Source organism: Acanthisitta chloris, unplaced genomic scaffold (assembly GCF_000695815.1).
Source record: "Acanthisitta chloris isolate BGI_N310 unplaced genomic scaffold, ASM69581v1 scaffold10495, whole genome shotgun sequence".
Classification (NCBI taxonomy): Eukaryota; Metazoa; Chordata; class Aves; order Passeriformes; family Acanthisittidae; genus Acanthisitta; species Acanthisitta chloris.
In genome coordinates this window covers 693-18,708 of record NW_008673164.1, presented here as the reverse complement: position 1 = coordinate 18,708, position 18,016 = coordinate 693, and the positions used below count along the sequence as shown (strand labels likewise).

The window sequence follows — 18,016 nt, the reverse complement described above, 5'->3', positions numbered from 1 at the left end:
AAGAAGTCAGCAAGCAAGATTCAGAACTAAAAAACCTGTGAGCTTGACCAGGCACACTCCCAGCTACCAGCAACACCTTTCCCTTCTCCAGCTGCAGGAAGGGCAACATCCCACACCCCTGAACAGCAGGTCCATCACACACCTCGGAGGCAGCTGCAGCCTTCAGCAAGGCAGGTGACAGACCCATGCTCGCAGCAGCTATCATAACACTATGGAAGCACACAGCTCTTTGGTCAGTAACAGCAGTCAAAGCCACTGGCATCATCACTTCTCCAACCTGTAAAAATAAACTCTCCAGCCAGACAGCAGCAGAAGCTGGCTCAGCCGCCCCATCCACACGACCAGAGAGAAACCAACAGGCTGTTTTGTTACTCAGCAACCTCTGTCATCCTCCTGCTTCCCCTCTTCATCCTCTTCTGTTTCTGTTTTAATCTGGGCCACTCCGAGCCGGTAGAGAGCATCGCGGATCACCACCTCCCCCGGCTGGCAGCTCTGCACGATCTCCTGGATCTGCCGGTTCACGATCTCCCTGCTGGTGAGGAAGTCCATGAGGCGGTTGTAGAGGTAATAGTGTGTGGGGTTCTCAAAGGTGATGGGCCTTTGGCGGATGTTGCTCGTTTTGCTGTCGCTGATGGCAGCGATGACAGCGCTGTAAGGCTCCAGCTCTCGGCACAGGGAGATGCAGTGATGCTGAGCTGTTGGATCTTGGGGGCTGTGCTGCTCTGAACCCGTGTGGACAATCCGGCGTGCGGAGGATTTGGTGATTGGGTGCTGAACAGAGTGCTCAGCCACCGTCATGTCTACGCTGTACTGCTGGTCTAGCAGTTCAGGGCAGGACACATACTGTGGGGGAGAGAGATGCAGCAGGTAGAAGCAGCCACTTCCCCACAGCTAAGACAATAAAACTCATGTTTGGCTGAGCTCTAACCAGCGCTATGACCCAGCACAGACGGAGAGCTAAACAATCAAGGCTTCCCCTAAATGCCACAAAGGTGGTCTGTACACTCCCTCCTCACTCGTATCCCCTCAGAGATAATCCCAAGGCACTACCAACCCTCCTCTCCCATCTCTCAAGTAAAAGCAGTAGTTTAAGAGAAGTGAGCTGCTGCGTCAAAATATGTGACACGCTCTCAAGTTCATGATTTGAACTGTTACAACGTAATCCCAGCACAGCTCTTCCTGTTAAGGACCATGAACCTGACCCAATGCCCCAGGCAACATGTAACACAGTCCACTACACTCAGAAGCAATTCACTGGCAAAGCTGAAGTCAGGAGACACTTATCAGATCAAATTCATCCCTGGAAGTGTTCAAGGCCAGGCTGGATGGGGCTCTGAGCAACCCAGTCTAGTGGAAGGTGTCCCTGCCATGGCAGGAAGGTTGGAACTAGATGATCTTTAAAGCCCCTTCCAACCCAAACCATCCTGTGGTCTATGAAGTTATATTGAGGCACAATGCAGGTTACATATACTTTTTGTTTTAAACTTAAAATCTCACTCAAAACCTTTCCATATTGGACTGGTGTAGCAGAGAGCAAAAGCAGACATAACTAACCGTTGGAGGATCCATGGGGTCAGAGAAGCAGCCCTGGTTCTTCCCCCACATCTGGGAAGTCAGGCCAGGACAGCAGAGGTCTGCACACAGTGCCACTGAAGAGGCTGTATCCACAACGTACACTGGAGGCCAGTGACGTGAGGAAACCAACAAGTCCACATGATCCCGAGCACATTCTCCTCTTACTATGTACTTTGAGCCACACACAACCTGGAAAGAAAAGGATTAACACCATCAGCACAATAAAACCAAAAACATATGGAAAAAATCTAGTCTTAAAAAAAATAAAGCTTCCCTTCAGGTATTCCAGACTATACAGTAACAAGACAGTTACTTTCCCTAAAGGTATTCTGTTTCTTCATCATACACATTCAATTTATCTTGTTCAGGAAGACATGGTATAAACTCCACCTCCGTTGCAATGTTAAAGACCAGGCTTCAGATCTCTAGTTGACTGTGAGGTCTCCTGCAGAACTGCTCACACTCCAGCCCTGAGGCAGTGTGTTTCATTCCAAAGGCTCAGAGAAGCCCATTCCACTGTTTCTATTCAATGAGGGAGTTCCACACTGGTAAGTCAAATAGTGAACAGCAAGGTAAGCAAAACCTTGCTGACTCCAGCCTTCCTCACCTGATGTGGACACACTTTGTAGATTTTCCCTCCCGTGTGATGAGCAGAGGGTGGTGTGATGCTTGTCCCATTCTGTACAAACTCATAGAGAGCCAGCAGGGAGTAGCAGAGCTGGTCCTAGAAAAGACAGGCCCCAGAGAAAGTCTGTATGTGACTAAAATTAACAGATTCCTCCAGAGAAGGAGAAGGCTGCAGGCAAGGTCTCCCAAATCCTAATTTGCACTTCATCCAATAATTTCCTAATCCCACACTCAGCACCATGAGGATGACAAGCAATTACACAACACTGAGCCAGTGACAAGGTAATTACAGGCTTCCTTTCTTCTAGCCCACAAAGGTTCAATTTACCTCACCACGTGTAAATTACCCTATAATCTGCCAGCACCCACCTCTGCCCTTACTGCAGTCAGATGAGAAGTTAATTATCTAGGTTGGCAAGAGTGGATAAGGGAAAGACAGTGAAGAATAGCTCCACTCCTGCAGGCTTGTATGTGGGCAAACAAGCAGTTACCTTTGTATTTGAAGCCTCCCAGGGGATGCCACACTGTGTCAGAAAAGTCTGAAGCTCTTCCTCACTATAAGAGTTTATCAGCTCAAGCTTGAAGATTTCTTCCTGAAGGAGTCTCACCAAGGCACTCCCATTACCTGCAAAGACAGGAAACAAGTCTCAGCACTCATTCTCATGAAGGGAAGTCACCAAAATAATTTATTCTGAAGACTACATAAGCAGAGACTGCACAACCCACTGCCAGCAAAAGAAAGCTGTGAACAGTCCTACTTCCAAAGCACGTCACAGCCCACGCTTGTCTCCAGCCCTTTGCTGGTGAGGTCACCAGACTGAGCCCAGCAGAGCTGCAGACTCCATAAGCACTTGTCTATCCTGTCATTTGTAACCTTTAAAAAACTGACATAAGGATAAACAAGTGAAAGAAGAGCACAGAGAAATGTGACTGCAGCCTTTGGACTGAGCAGCTTCAGGCTTATCCTTCACATCTCCTCCCTGGTTCTTTCTCTGAAGCTCCACTTCCAGGAAAGCCCACGTAGCCCCTTCTGCAGCTCAGCTCTCTAGAACAGCTGCAGCTCGGTCTGCAAAGCCAACTCATACACTTGTTAAGCTTGCAAAGCCAGTTTTCCTTCTTATACCTAATACCCAAACTCTTCAGGGAACTCTTAAGCTCTCATACATCCGAGCTTATTCCTCTCATGGTTTCTTGTTACATGCAGTGAATGTCCTGGATATATTCCATGTTAACAACATCAGGACTAGCACATCCCTCTCCTAGTCTTTTCTCAAGTTCTGTAAAAGGTTATTCACCCTTTATTGAGACTATAACGGAGATACCAAGCACTGCCTGCTTTCACAGTCCAAGCATGAGTCTAACGCAACGTTCTCAACCGTAAACATCACCAAAACACTGAAGACATCAAGGTGTCAAGTATTCCCTTAATAAGCACAAAGTGAGTCATTACCTGGCACTGGCTGTGCATCCAGGCTCTTGTCCTTCTCAGTGTTGATCACCATTGCTCCTCTCATCAGTGGAGGGAAGAAAGGAGCAACAATAGAGGCGTCAAACTTTGTGATGGGGATGCTAGAAGGGAAAGCCACCTGTTCAATCACCTCTGTCTCCATTGTGGACCAGAAGTCTTCTACATTCACTTCACTTGATGGCAAGTATTCTGGCCAAGTAAACTAGAAAGAGCAAGAAACACAGTGGTCAAGTACAGATAACCACAATTCACTGGACAGTTTTGTGTCAGTCTCACTCAAGGCACGAGGACTACCCAGGAGAGTGCTCAGCCCAAATGCAACAAAATTATTTCAGTCTCCTAAAGTTCCCCACAATCACTTTTTGTGAGTAAGAGTAAACACCATTAGACCTAAAAGCCAGACATGCTGCACACTACTAGTAGAGCATTTTTTCCCCATTAGAGAAGACAACACCCCAAGGAAACTTGTTGGAGGAAAAAAAAAGAACACCTTTGTGTCAAAGGAAGAAGGCCAAGTTCAACAGCTTTCACCCAAGGTCCCTACTGTCCCAGGCTGCTGGACAAAAGCTGTGGTCCAGGGACAGAGGAGCTTGTTTTGCCCAAACTACACATTAACACCTCTAAGAGGAAGCACATCCAGCCACATCCTCTTGTCAGGCATCAGCAGAAAACCACACGCAAAGGTCTTGTGGACTTATCCTGCATCACGAAGACCAGAGTCAGCAAAAGTCATCATGATCTGCTTTGAACACAAACAGGATGTGAAGCGTGTGAAAAGCCTACCTCTATATTTTTCAGTGCCAGGACATTTTCCACATTCCTCTGGGCTATTTCCACCTTGGGGGTTATGCCACAGATTCCACAGATCATGTCATTGTAATCCCGGACTGTTAGGCATTCAAAGGCCCAGTAGCCATTGCACAGCAGTTCCTGGAGCTGAACCTGCTCATCAGGGCTCAGGCTTTTATCTGAAAAGAGAGTATGCCACTGTTAAAGCTTTCACTTCTTAAAGTCAGTGGAGAGGTAGCAGAACTCTCCTATGCAGCATAAAACCAAACCTGTCCCCCAGAGAACTGTTACAAGTAGCTGATCACTGTAATCAGTGCAACCACTGTATGGTTTTCTTTAGAAAGTGATTTAACAGAAACATACCACACTAGAACAGGTGAGGTTTGCCTTTTTATAACCTGACAATCAGCAGCAGGTCACAGTTTGGTGTGCAATGGTAAAAAAACAAGAAGGAAAACCCACCAGTTTGCTCCTGAACAGAGTTGAGAATATTGCCAACAGCCACTCTGGGATCCTCTCCAAGTTTAATGTGGTTTCGGATTGCAAACAGAAGATCCAAGCTCACTAGCAACTTGTTACCCACATTGAAAAGGCCTGCAGTTAAAACCAGACAGTTATTGCCTGTGGGGTTCCTGATCTTCTTCACAAAGAAATATGCTCCTTACTGATACTTAAACACTCCTACAAGTATGGTTCAGAGGATAATGGAAACAGATAGTGTTTCTGCACTTAGGAAGTGCAGAGTTCTCTGCTGAAAGATTAGCTCCTTTCATAGACTTGCCTTTGAATTAAAAAAGCTACAAGGAGCAAGAGCCAATCCATCTCCTCACTAGTCAATGCTGAGAAACAGAACTCTCCAAATATGTCTCTAACTTTGATCTCAGGGATTGCCTTGAAGAACTCAACATTCAGTATTCACACAGAGGAGACCTACACCAGTGAATAAAGGCATGGTCTTCCTCATCAGAGCATTCATGTGTTTTTCCTCAGAAATACACATTTACTTGTAGAAGAAGCAGAAGCAAGTAAAAAATAATAAATGTTTAGTACATTGGGGAAGGGAACAAGCTCTTCTGTGCCTGGACAATGCCCTGATACAGTCCCCAGGCTTCTGACTGTAGTTAAGATGTAGGAAAGATATGAGCATATCAAACTACCTGTGTAAATATCAGTGAAGCTATGGAGGGCCAGGCACTGCAGGTTTAAGCACACTTTGACCTGAGCTGTAACCACCTGCAATCGATTAGCTGTCAGCAGCCAGCACTCCTGGGGACCAGCAAGGGAACTGGAACAGACAACAAAAGACCACTCTGAGTCAAGTCAACAGGTTTTTCAGACCAGCCCTGGAGTAACTTAAAACATTCCAGCTGAGATGAGTTCATTAGTATGTCAGTCTAAGCCAGTTCACATAATTTCACAGAGAAAAAAAAATTACATTTTAAAACAGACTCCCCTGGCAGAGTCAGGACACTGCTCACATTCTTTTAACAGCACTACAGCATCCCTTCCAGCTCCATATGCTGTGCACATAGGATCTGTGAGGTGGAGAAAATCCACAGCCCCAGCTGGCCTGGGAGAAGTGTCAGCCCCATTGCTGTGGGACAACAAATGGTGAACGGTACCACATTCCACCCATCAGCCTGTCCCTGCACACAGGATTCAGAGAGGTCTGCTCCTCTACAGTGCAGCTGCTGAGGGGAAGTTCAGACAGGAGAATGCCAGTGGCAGAAATACAGCTGTCCACCTGAGAAAATAGGAATCAAAGTCAAAGCCAGCTCCCTCCCACTGGCAGGGCTTCAATTAGAGCCTGCACAGGCACACGTCAGAGTCCCACACACAGAGCCCTGCAGAGCAGCCCAGCACAAGGATTTACCCTGCACAGGTTGGTAAGACACGAGGTGAGGGACAGAGTGCAACACAGCTCTGTTCTGAAAAAAATTGAGCATAAAAAATACCTCTGCTGGAAAAATCTCAATTAGTTCTAGCCTGACCAATGCAAACATCCATCACTTGCATCAAGATAGTATTTTTTGTGGAACAAAGAAACACAATGTTAAACTACTGGAAATTTTGCTGTGGGAAATGCCTCAGCTCATGCATTAAGCAACAGGAGGATGTCTGGCAGACTCAGTGAGGCAATATCCTACAGGCTTTTATACAAATCTAGTTAAGGTAATTTAACCTATGTACTGGGAGTTTCTGAAAGTCCTTCAGGTTTCAATTTGGCTATTTGTTCCAAAAAAAGGATTTACTCAAGTACACACTAAGTCCTGAAAAGACTGAAAACATCATAAGCAAAAAGATGCACACAGGAAATATTCAGATCATGGAATCATCACAGAATTTTAGGGGTTGGAATGGACCTTACAGATCATCTAGTCCCAACCCCCTGCCATGGGCAGGACACCTCCCACCAGACCAGGTTGTTCAAGGCTCCATCCAACCTGGCATTGAACACTGCCAGGGTTGGGGCAGCCACAGCCTCCCTGGGCAACCTGTGCCAGTGTCTCATCACCCTCACAGTGAAAAACTTTTTTCTAATCTCTAACTTAAACTTCCCCTCCTTCAGTTTGAATCCATTACCCCTTGTCAGGAAGAGAGAGAAAAAGGGAAATCACATAATGCACATCTGCAAATCCCCAGGTTTTCCTCAGTCAGCCTCAGAACATCAGAATGGAAATCAAAGGGATGACTAATGTAAATAAAAAGAAAAGTTACATCTAGACTTAGCAGACACTCTTTGATCCTGATAAACCCTTTCCACACACATGTAGCTTATTCAGTGTCACTTTCACCAGCTTCCCTACTAGGGGCTAAAGCAAATATTATTTCAGGCACACTTGTAACACAGAAAATCAGCAGGTGGTTGAAAAAGTCACAAGTCAAACAGAATCTTACTTGTGTCCCCCTTTGAACAAGGGGCTGTTACAGAGCAGGCACTGTGCAGACGGAGACTCATAGTAGTTTGACCAGGAGGTCTGCTCTATGGTGACTGTCTCCTCACTCACGTTGGACAGGATGAGCCGTGAGCTGTTGAGCTCGTGGATGAGTGTGAAGATCTCAGCCAGCTCCGACTCGTTCTCAGGGATCTGCATCACCTTGCGCAGCAGCTGCAGGGTGGATTGGCGCTGGATTTCCTTCTGGGATGGGGTTAGGGGCTCACTGGTGTTCAACACATCAGACTGACCTGGACTGACCTCCTAGAAAGCAAGTAAAACACTCGCATACCCAACTAGGCAAGCATGGGGGTGAAATATCAGGAAGCTGAAAGAAGTCATAAAAGGGAGCAGGAACACAGTAAACTTTGTACCCAGTAGACTTGACTTCTACTCCACTGCGCAATCACTGACTCCAGAGAGGAGCTTCAAGCCCATGTTACTTCACAAAAAATATTTTATTACAGCCCAGCCTCTCAGGAACTCCTACACTGCTACACCATCACAGATTTGCCATTAAACTGGCATGTTAGTGCAGGGATTGGGGACTGAGAGGTGGAGGATAACCACCAACAGGTATATAAACACTTGAATAACCCTGGAATTGTCACTGCCATTCTCCATAGGTTATCAGGTACACTCTCCTGTATAATGTGCTCAGACAGCCACAGCAGCCTGCACACCTCTCCAGAAGCAGGAACAGACAAGTGTTAAACAAGAACTGGGGGCTGTGATAGACAAAACACACTTATCAATTACAATTGATCAACTACAGTCCATAGACACTCCCTTCTCCAACACACATAAGGCTAAATGCACAAGCACAAGAGAACCAAACTGCACAAGCCCCAGGAGAACAGTGAGAACACAAACAGGCTGAGCTGTGTAATCCCTGAAACTCTTCTGTCAACACCGCAACCTGGTTTTCTGATCAATCCAGCAATGATATAAATGATCAGTCCAAACCCCAGAGACCACAATGAACTGTGTGATGGGAATGCTAAACACATCTAGAACCAGAAAACAAGAAAAAAACCTAAATGAGGAAGAGACAAGGCACATGCCTCTCAGAATGCAAGCTGAGCTAAGCACACTGCTGTTCCTTACACAGCTGCTTGTGTGCAAGTTTCACACAGGCCATCTCAGTTTGTTTGTGTTTATAAAGGAAAAAAATACCAAAACCACTAAACATAGTTATGATCTTCAAAACAAAGAAAAAGGCAATTGGAAGAGTCATATTACCACAGACTAAAATTCTGTCTATATACTGAGTGGGCATTTCAGCTAAGAACACGACAGCTCCTTTTCTCATTGATTTTTAAAAAACACAATTCTGTAGGAGAAGAGCTAAACTTTGAAACTGCAAAGGCAAAAAACTCAAACAAAACCCATAATTATTTATATCCATGTAGAACAGCAGACAACTGAAAAAAATCTTTCTACATCAGAAAAGTACCCCTACATCCAGAAATAAATTCAGGCTGGAAGTAAAGTTGCACTACAAACCCTTAAAAATAGGAAGCTCTAATACAAGATGTACTAACTTAACTGGCACTTGTCCCAAATTGGTCACAAAGCAGAGCATACTTGGGGGTTTCTTGGTGAACTCTGAAGTTCAACAAAGCTGACACAACAAGTGTGACTTCAGGGGCAATTTCCCCAGCATGCACTGACACAACAGTAGATTTTTAAGCCAAGGAGACACCCAGTGGTAGGACTGAGTGTGCTCAGGAGTACTCAGCCTGAAGCACCACTTCTGCAGGAGTTGGACTGTACAAACATCATCACAAATATCTTGAGTAGGACATTATTGTGTTAGAAAAGCTTATGATAATGGGGAAAAAAAACCCCAAACCCACGTTCCCATGGGAACTTGCAAACTAAGGTACTTCCCTGCCCACTCCGCAACAAACATTTGATAAAACAAACTTGTATGAACCTTACCAGGGATTTTGCTGTTTTCTCAGTCCTGTCTTTGGCAAGGTTGTATCCACAGCTTGGACAGATGCGTGGCTTGTGCCTGTTTGTATACACATAACTACAAGAGGGGTTCTTGCACTTCCCTCTGCCACGTGATGTTGCCAATCCCAAATCCTGAATGACACAATAAAGATGTTTGCTGACTTTGACTTTTAACAGTTGGACTCGATCTTACAGGTCCTTGCCACCCTAAATGATTCTATGCCAACAAGATTCTGGAAAAGTCTAGAAAATATCATCATAATGTTTTTCCTCCACTTTATAACCCCTTGTATAGCAAGCCCTGTCACTTTGCACAGAATACTTTAACTGGCACTTAAACATTTTGGGGCCAGTTCCAGAGACCACAACACATTAAACACATTCACAAGCCCCTGATTCTCCCTGCTGAGCTCAGTGAGGGGAATGGGGATTATGCTAGGCCCAGCTCTTAAGAAGGTCTCAGTTGTGACTGCAAAACAGAGCACAGTCACCCTGGATTAGACAAAGAGATGACACCCAAACTACAGATTGTCTCATGTTAAAAGTGAGATATATTTCTGCAAGTCAGTAAAACTAAAGTCATGGAACATTCTCATCCCAGAAAGGACACTCCCCACAGCGTAAGTCACACCACTGGAAAAATTCTCACCAAAGTTACAGTGCAGCTGTACTTGTAGGAAGGGAATATGTCTGGTTTGACCTCCACGACTTTAACCTGAGATGCCCTGTTGGTCACAGCACTGTGGAGCTAGAGATTGAAACCAGAAAAAACAACACCCATGAGGCACTTCCTACTGAATACATACATCCACCCTGTAAAATCTGTAATCAATACCTTTTAGCATTCCCTCCCCAAGAAATCAATTAATGTTCATTTAATATCAGAGTACTACAAGACACTGTTTTGCATGCTAAGGCATTTACAATTCAAACAGATTTATTCCAGCATCTTGGCATACTCAGTCATATTTTACAGGTGAAAAACTCAGTGCTCATTATTGCATGCCAGATTATCAAAGCAGTAGCAGATCCCCAAAACATCTTCTGGAAGTAGCTGGGAGATTCCCAAAGCAGCCAGCAGAAGGATTGCCCAACAGCATCTCTCAGCTCAGTTCCCACATACAGCCACATCATAAAAACTGTTAGTCACAGATCTCATCATCATAAGGCTGCCACATTTTAATGTTCTATTTCTCACCACTCAGGTCATATCCTTCATCTGGGAGGGAAACAAAATTAAAAAAGGAAAATTTGCATTGGAAGAGCAACCCACAGGTACCTTTCGCTCCTCGGCACTTGGTGGCTGCAGAACTGACTGGCCCAATTGTTTCAGTGTACTGGGCTTCAAGCCTGATGTTCTCACAGGGGAATGCTTGTCTAGAAGGAGGAAAAGGATACAGCAGGTTACATGTGAGAAAAGAGATACTGTTTCATTCTGATGTCTCTGGCAAATGCCACCACAGTCATGTGAGACCTTTTCTCTGAACTTGAAATGACCCAAGCAGGTGTTTCATGACCCATTTACTGCGCTCAGGTAGAGCGAGAAAGTCTTTTGTTCTAAACTACCTCCCTTTAGACCTATCTTATTATTTGACAGAGAGCATTTCAATGTGATGAGGAAAGACAACAGGTCCCAAAGCACCCCAGAGGATGCTGCTTTTACCAGTATTGGTGAAGGTCTGCCTGCTGCTCTCCGTGCTGGCCTCCCTCCCCACGCTGGCTGGCGCGGGCAGAATGGCTCGCATGGGTCTGGCTGCAGCCAGCAAGGAGGGCTTGGGTCTTGGTTTACTCTTTACTTCTTGTCCTTTGTGAGTAGCAGCTGGTGCATCAGTTCTGAAAGACAAGAGCAACAAGTGGAAAAACGTTCCACCGATTCTCCCTCAGCTTCACTCCTTCTTTGCCCTGAAGTGTGCTTTATTAGCACACTGATCACAGCTACTGCAGTAGAAGGAGAGATGGTGCTAAGGACACATCTGCCCTGTGACTACAATTTAATTGTCACTTTGAAAAGTATTAGCTCTGATGGGCAAAGTCTCAAAGGAACAATCCTGAACTGGCACAAAACAGGCAACGAACACAACAGGTCTTACAGGAAGCACTGCCAACAGCCTTCAATTTCTTGGGCTAGTCCCATCAGCACACAATAGATATCATATGCTCCCATAACATATGGAAAACTGACTCACCCCACTGGCTTTTTCACAGAGGAATTTGGACTCAGCACCTCAGGTGACTGTGTCATGCCCAGCCCTGTGCTCTCTTTCTCTGCCTGCTCTGAAGCAGTGTCTCCTTGCTGTTGTTGGCTCTCCTGACCCAGCACCACTCCAACAGCATTCCGCCTGTCTTCAGCAAGCACATTGTTTGGAAGAACGTGAGCCTCAGAGATGACCACTTCCTCCCACTCTGTCTCTGGCATCTGCCCCCCGACAGGCACAGCACTGAGCAGCTGGCTGACAGCTTCGGAGCTCTCCGAGGCACATCTGGAGGAACTCTCGCTGACGGCTGGCGGCTCTGGGAGGACTGACTGCTGCCCTCTTTTAACAGCTGGAGTCTTAAGAGAGGTGCCTGAATTCGGCTCAGGTTTGCTTTTTGGTTGCTTTTCCTGGAAACAGAAAGGTAGTCACATTTCAGAGCTTCAGGCTTACATAGGTAAGTAAGTTTCCTGCACATACACCATGTTTCCCATGGCCTATTTAACGTCTGATCAAAACAACAAAATCTTATGTGTTTCAGCACTGAATTGTATAAGAGCAGACAGGCAGCAACTCCTACAACAGCAAAGGCCTGTTAACACTTTATCTGGCCTCTTGGCCCTGTGTGTATTATTTTTAGAGACTGTTTACTTTGAAGGATCAATCTTTCATCAACTCCCTCAAATATCACCATTAGCATCAACATCACAAAGTCACCCACCACCCTCTGTACCAAGGGCACACCTCCCACGCTCCCCTTTCAGAGCTTCTTATGCTGTCTGTTCTTCCACATTACTGAGGAATCAAAGGGAGATATACAGAGAACTTACATCTTTTGGATACATCTATGCACAAAAACAAGCATTTGAGCGAGACAGGAAACAGAGTATATCACTTACAAAGTTTTTTTGACTTTAAGAAAAATGTTACTTCCTAAGTAAAAATTTACTTCCTAAGTAAATTTAAGAAAAATGTTACTTTCTACTAAGGCTACAGAAGTCAACTGGTGTCAACAAAGGTACAATGAACACTGAATTGGTAATATGAAAAAATATATCACAGCTTCTAACATGATAAACACATTCATTCTAAGCTCACTACAGAGTCCATATTCAGAAGGATAATCTAGTTTTTTTAAGAAAGACATCTTAGAACGTAAGTCTCATCCCTCTCTAAGGAATAGGAAGGTATGTATAAATTTAGTTTTGGTTCTACTGATGCTATTACCAGTGAAAAAGAAACTGCTGCTGCATGTTTTTCCCAAGGCATGACACCATAAAAACAAGTGGAACTGTTTATGCAGGCGTGCTCCCAGCAGAGCAGAGTAAGACTAAAAGACAGGAAGAAAACTCCCTCTAAAACCTTCCAGTTCTAATCAATGTAGGGTTTAACAGGATGTTAATAAAGGATTTAAGGTGCCATATTCAGGCAGAATTCAGAAACACATTTTGCAGTCAGCCATCTCTACTTCAGCAGCTTTACTGAACAAAAGTGAAGACACCACCATCACTATTTGCATCCTACCATGTAGGAAGCCCAACCATCAGCTCAGACAGTGCAGAGCTTGTGAGCTGCCTAGAAGAGCTCTTGCCCCTGAATATTTAATGGTCCAGACACAAAACAAAGGAGGTTCAGAACAAATCCACACAAAGCCACTGAATGTCAATGCTAATTTTCACACTGGGAACATCCTTTAACTTGTGCCTGAGGAGCCTAGCTTCAGACAAGTTTAATGAACACACATCTGTTCAGAGCTGACTAATTACCATGGCAGTGCCAAGGTTTAAGGAGCAAGTGGATTTTGCTGTACACAGCTAGTAGAGATGCCAATAACTTAAGCAGAGTAGATATCATGTGGAGACTTTTCCACTCAAACAAGCTTCACAAGTCCCAAAACCTGGGAATTTCCCTCCAGACAAAGATCAGAACACCATGAATGATCAGACACGTGGCCGTGAGTCAACATTACCCAACAGCACTTCAGCTTCCACTAGATCAGCTTTGTTACAAACTCCCAAAAGATCATACACTTATCCCAGATGAGAACTGTTTGTGCTTTCTGTTGAAAAAATGATGTGGAAAGACCGCAGAAAACCTAAATTTGTAGAAGAACTTCAAATGCAGGTAATAAATTACCACAAAATGAAGGGTTCAACCAAATTCCTGAGCTTACCAGGGGCTGTGGCAGGAAGAACAGGCAATGCCTTCCAGTCACAGGAACTGTGCAGGCAGAGAGCCAGAATGTGTATCCTCTCAATAAGTTACCAAAGCAGCCCCATCTGTTCTAACTAATGCCATCACAAGCAGCATCTTTAGCCAACCTGTGGTGACTTCAGGTCTGCTTCACCTTGGCCAAGTGTCTACTGCAATGGTACTTGTTCCAGCACAAGCACTGGAACACAAGTGCATACCTGACCTCCTGTGCTAGACCTACAGTTCTAGAAATATCACAGACATTCACAAACAGCATTTTTTGTCTGAAAGTCAGGAAAGACAGATTTACCTTTGGGATCCATTTCCCTCCCAGGAAGTTCCCACATGCTGGGCATTTTGGTGGCTTATGCCTGGTGACATAAGTGAAGGAACAGCCAGGATTGGTGCAATTCCCATGTCCCCTGCGAGTATAGGTGGTTGTCTGAAACAAGAATTGTCAAGAATTTCTCTACAGACCTGAAAACCACAAAGCTGTGCTCATCATTCCCTTTCTCCTTGTAAGCACTTTACAAATGTTATTTGGCAAATCACCAGACTTCCACTATTATTCCTTTTCCTGCACAACCACCACACAGCTGGATCAGAGTGAGTCAGTACTGTAACTACTCCAAGTCTAAATGCTCAGTCTATACAAGAGCCTTTGCTATTACCAGAATTTAGGTCAAACTGCAGAGCAGAGAGGAACAATGCATGTAATTTACTGGACCTTGTATTTACAGCAGTATAACAGTTCTCTTTGAACGTGAAAAAGTCACAATAAGATGGTGTAAAAATGATTTAAAGAGCAGCCCATAGTGAGATAAGGTGTGATTAATATTCATGGCAATGGGACAACAAGACTTGAAGACAAGCACTAATGATGCAGAGGCCAGTAATTTGTTGTTGGTCAGGTGGTAGTCCCAGGTGCTTCACTCCAACTTGCTATGAATTACTGTAACACTATCAGCACCACCAGGCACTATTTATAAAAACAACTAAAGCAGAATCTGTCATTTTTGCCAGGACAACTGCATCAACACATTGAGTTTTTGTCAGCACAGCACTTCTCAATATCCTGTACTCAACAATCCCCAGGGAGCCATTGTACTGTAACTCCCTAACTAGGTACCGTTTTTACCTAGAAATGCAAGTGCTGTTGCCAAAGAAATGAGACAATTTAAGCTAGGAACTTCTCAGGAACAAAATCCTGAAGGTATTTCCATTCTCCCCAAGACACCTGGAAGAATCTTATGCTATGCACCACTATAAATATCTACAGTGTTCCACCAGCTGGAAGCACAGAGAACCTGGAAAACAAGATTTGATGCCAATTTATACACAGGGAGCTGCAGTGCTGACTGTACAATGAAGTCCCCAAATGACTACAGAAATGCAGGTGGCTGCAGTGTTTAGATTAGAGAAATAATACTATTCTTCCACATTCAACAGGCCACACAATCTTTTACATGGCTTCTCAAAACCTCAGGTCACTGCTCTCTTCCTGTCATGTGGTCAAAGCAACAGCCATCCACGAGTCTGGGGAGTTCACATTTGCCTGTCACAAGATTCTTGCCCTTAAAGGACAAATATGCATTTAAGTAGAGCATGTAGATGGCTACACAGAAACTGCTGTTGGCCAGATGTGTTGTGATAGCTTTATCTACCCCATCTGTTTCCAAGAACTCCTTGAGGAAGATGGCAGCAGAAACAGGCCCCTATAAGACACTCCAGGAAGTCAGAGACCCCCATTAGCCTATGCAAGACATAAAACCAGGGACAAGAAAAATATCAACTGATATGATGACTCCAAAGTGGATTATCTTTCAGAATTCATCCATGATCAAACACTTCTCACCCTAATATCTTTAAGACAAATCTATGGCAATACATCCAAACCTTAAAATACCAAAAAAGATTCTAGAATTTCTTACCAATTTAATCGACGATGGGTTCTCCACCACAGAATGAGCTGGCAGAGGTAACATGATAAACTGTGTCGCAGGTGTGGAGGAGCTACTTTCTTCAGTATCCTAAAATGGAGTCAAAGGGAAAATACATGCAGAAAACAAGACATGGTGACCTGTATCCCATCAACATCACCACTGAATATATGTCTTAAGGACAGATGAGACCAGAGACCAGTAAAGAGCAGTGACCATTTCAAAAGCAACAGCCTTAACTTACCAGGTCTACTCTGAAAATTACCAAACTCAAAAAAATCCAAACAGCAAATCTGACTCTTCACAGAATAAGGTTTTCTATAAGTGATCCCTAACACCTCAGCTTAAAAGGACTCCTTTCTACCCCTCTGCAAGTGAGCAAACAACTATCAGGAGCACAGAAATAACACTTTTTTCTCCTCAAACTCTTGTAGTAGTCCAACTGTGGAACCCACCCCAAGTATTGTTACAAGAAACAAAAAACTCAAGCACAAAAGTGATGCCAGCACATGGCCAGGGCAATCTGCCAGCAGAGACAATGTAGTCACCAAGTTACTTTTGTGTCACCAATTACAATGTAATCCCTGATTATAAAAATTGTTGCCTCCGTCAGCTCACCCAAATACAGGATCTCCTGCACCCACTGAGATCTCGAGTAAAATGGACATTTCAGGTGAGACTGTCAGGAGTCCAACTGTCACTAGAAAAAACTTACCCTCCCAGTCACCACAGTCACCACAGACACACCATCAGGCACCTGGGGACGGGCCACAGCAATGCTCCCATTGGAGATGTCTGTGGAGCTGCTAACCAGAGTCTCCTCAATAACCACCCGGGCTGTCTGGTATGGTTGTCCTTCTATTTCCAACGAAGCCTCATCCAAGAGGATATCTCCAGCCACTTTCTCTGTCACAGGCCCAACATAGTGAGAGAGAACCTCCGAGGCAACAGCTTCTTCTGCAGCCTCGGGCTGTCCAAAGGCTGCAGTGTCCTCTGCCAGCCCCTCGATGGCAATGCACTGCTCCGAGACTCCAGCCTGGCTCTGGCTCGGTTCCACAGACAGGATGTTCTGCACAGCCTCACGGGACACACTGGTGATGCTCGTGGGAGCTGGTAACCCCTCGGGTGCTGCTGGGCTCTGTGTCACACACAGTTCCAGTGGTTGCCTGCTCCTGTCTTCCTGAAGAGTGGCTTTGGGAATAATTATATAATCGGAGCGAGGGAGAATCTTACGGAAGCCTGGAATGTCTGGAACTACTGCAGTTCGACTGGACACCTTGGAGTTCTGTTGGCAAAACCAGAGGATGAAATAAACGAATGTAAGAAAAGGAAGAGATTCAGTCCTCAATCCTGCTATTTCAATGCCTAAAGTTCAAATGGTTTCCTGAAGTAGTTTGCTGGGCATTTCTCCACATGACAGAGCCTGCAGAACCCCTCTCAGCCCTGGTTTTATCATCCACTTCACCATCACTTACTCTGAAGACATAACACACAAATAACTACCATGAGCAGGTACTATACATATCCATCTTGAATTTCAAAACATTTTCCCTCAACTGACCAGAAAGCAAGAGGCAGTGGTCTCACACAGCTTCTTTACAGGCTGTCCCCAGCAGGAACACAAATTGGAATCTGCAGTTACATGACTCTCCCACACACTGTGTGAGCAGTTAAGTGCCTCTCTCCTCAGCTGCCAGGAAGATGACTTACCGGGTCCAATCCCTCTTTCTCTAGCTTGGCTTTCTCCAAGTAGTAGCTTTTTTCAGCCACACTGAGCAATCTCCAACTCTCACTGATCTTTTTGTTGATTTCAGATTGAGGGAGGTGAGGGAGCTCTTGCTGTACTTTCAAGTAAATATCATAATAGTAGAGAAGGTAAGCAGATCTGAAATGCAACCACAAATTGAAACATTAAGGTCATTCTACATAAATTCCTTAGGAAACAATAAATTCAGAAGGTTTCTCTTTGCCTTAAGGTCAAGTGACAAAGCATGATACATCGGTCATTCTACATAAATTCCTTAGGAAAAAATAAATTCAGAAGGTTTCTCTTTGACTCAAGGTCAAGTGACAAAGCATGTTACATGCTACTTGTTCTACAAGTTCTACTTGTAAATGCAATTTTTAAACAAATTAAAACTAAGATTCTGAGGAGAACCTGTGAAGTAAGGACAAAGAGCTTAAGGCAAATTCTTCCAGGGCACACAAACTTTAGATTAAGCAACAGTGGCACCTGTAAAGAATGTCAGAGCAGGCCCAAAATGTCAAGCTGATGTTTCACATATGGTGGTTTACACTGAAGTGTTCCAAGTGTACTTCAAAGTCCACTGATAC

The 18,016-nt window shown here is 44.6% G+C and overlaps 1 protein-coding gene across 1 annotated transcript in view; it reads right to left on the bottom strand.

The window, feature by feature from the left end:
• Positions 1 to 372: 372 nt before the first annotated feature.
• Positions 373 to 18,016, bottom strand: part of HMGXB3 (HMG box domain containing 3) — a 17,860-nt gene continuing 216 nt past the window's right edge. The window contains exons 2-19 of the mRNA XM_009074821.1: positions 17,393 to 17,567; positions 16,398 to 16,967; positions 15,674 to 15,772; positions 14,053 to 14,184; positions 11,544 to 11,959; positions 11,021 to 11,190; positions 10,637 to 10,734; positions 10,007 to 10,105; positions 9,340 to 9,489; positions 7,358 to 7,659; positions 5,617 to 5,744; positions 4,922 to 5,053; positions 4,454 to 4,638; positions 3,653 to 3,872; positions 2,694 to 2,827; positions 2,183 to 2,299; positions 1,555 to 1,764; positions 373 to 843 (exon numbers count right to left, since the gene is read on the bottom strand). Of these exons, the coding sequence (XP_009073069.1) occupies positions 373 to 843; positions 1,555 to 1,764; positions 2,183 to 2,299; positions 2,694 to 2,827; positions 3,653 to 3,872; positions 4,454 to 4,638; positions 4,922 to 5,053; positions 5,617 to 5,744; positions 7,358 to 7,659; positions 9,340 to 9,489; positions 10,007 to 10,105; positions 10,637 to 10,734; positions 11,021 to 11,190; positions 11,544 to 11,959; positions 14,053 to 14,184; positions 15,674 to 15,772; positions 16,398 to 16,967; positions 17,393 to 17,567 (3,808 nt within the window). The remainder of the gene's footprint in view (positions 844 to 1,554; positions 1,765 to 2,182; positions 2,300 to 2,693; positions 2,828 to 3,652; positions 3,873 to 4,453; positions 4,639 to 4,921; positions 5,054 to 5,616; positions 5,745 to 7,357; positions 7,660 to 9,339; positions 9,490 to 10,006; positions 10,106 to 10,636; positions 10,735 to 11,020; positions 11,191 to 11,543; positions 11,960 to 14,052; positions 14,185 to 15,673; positions 15,773 to 16,397; positions 16,968 to 17,392; positions 17,568 to 18,016) is intronic.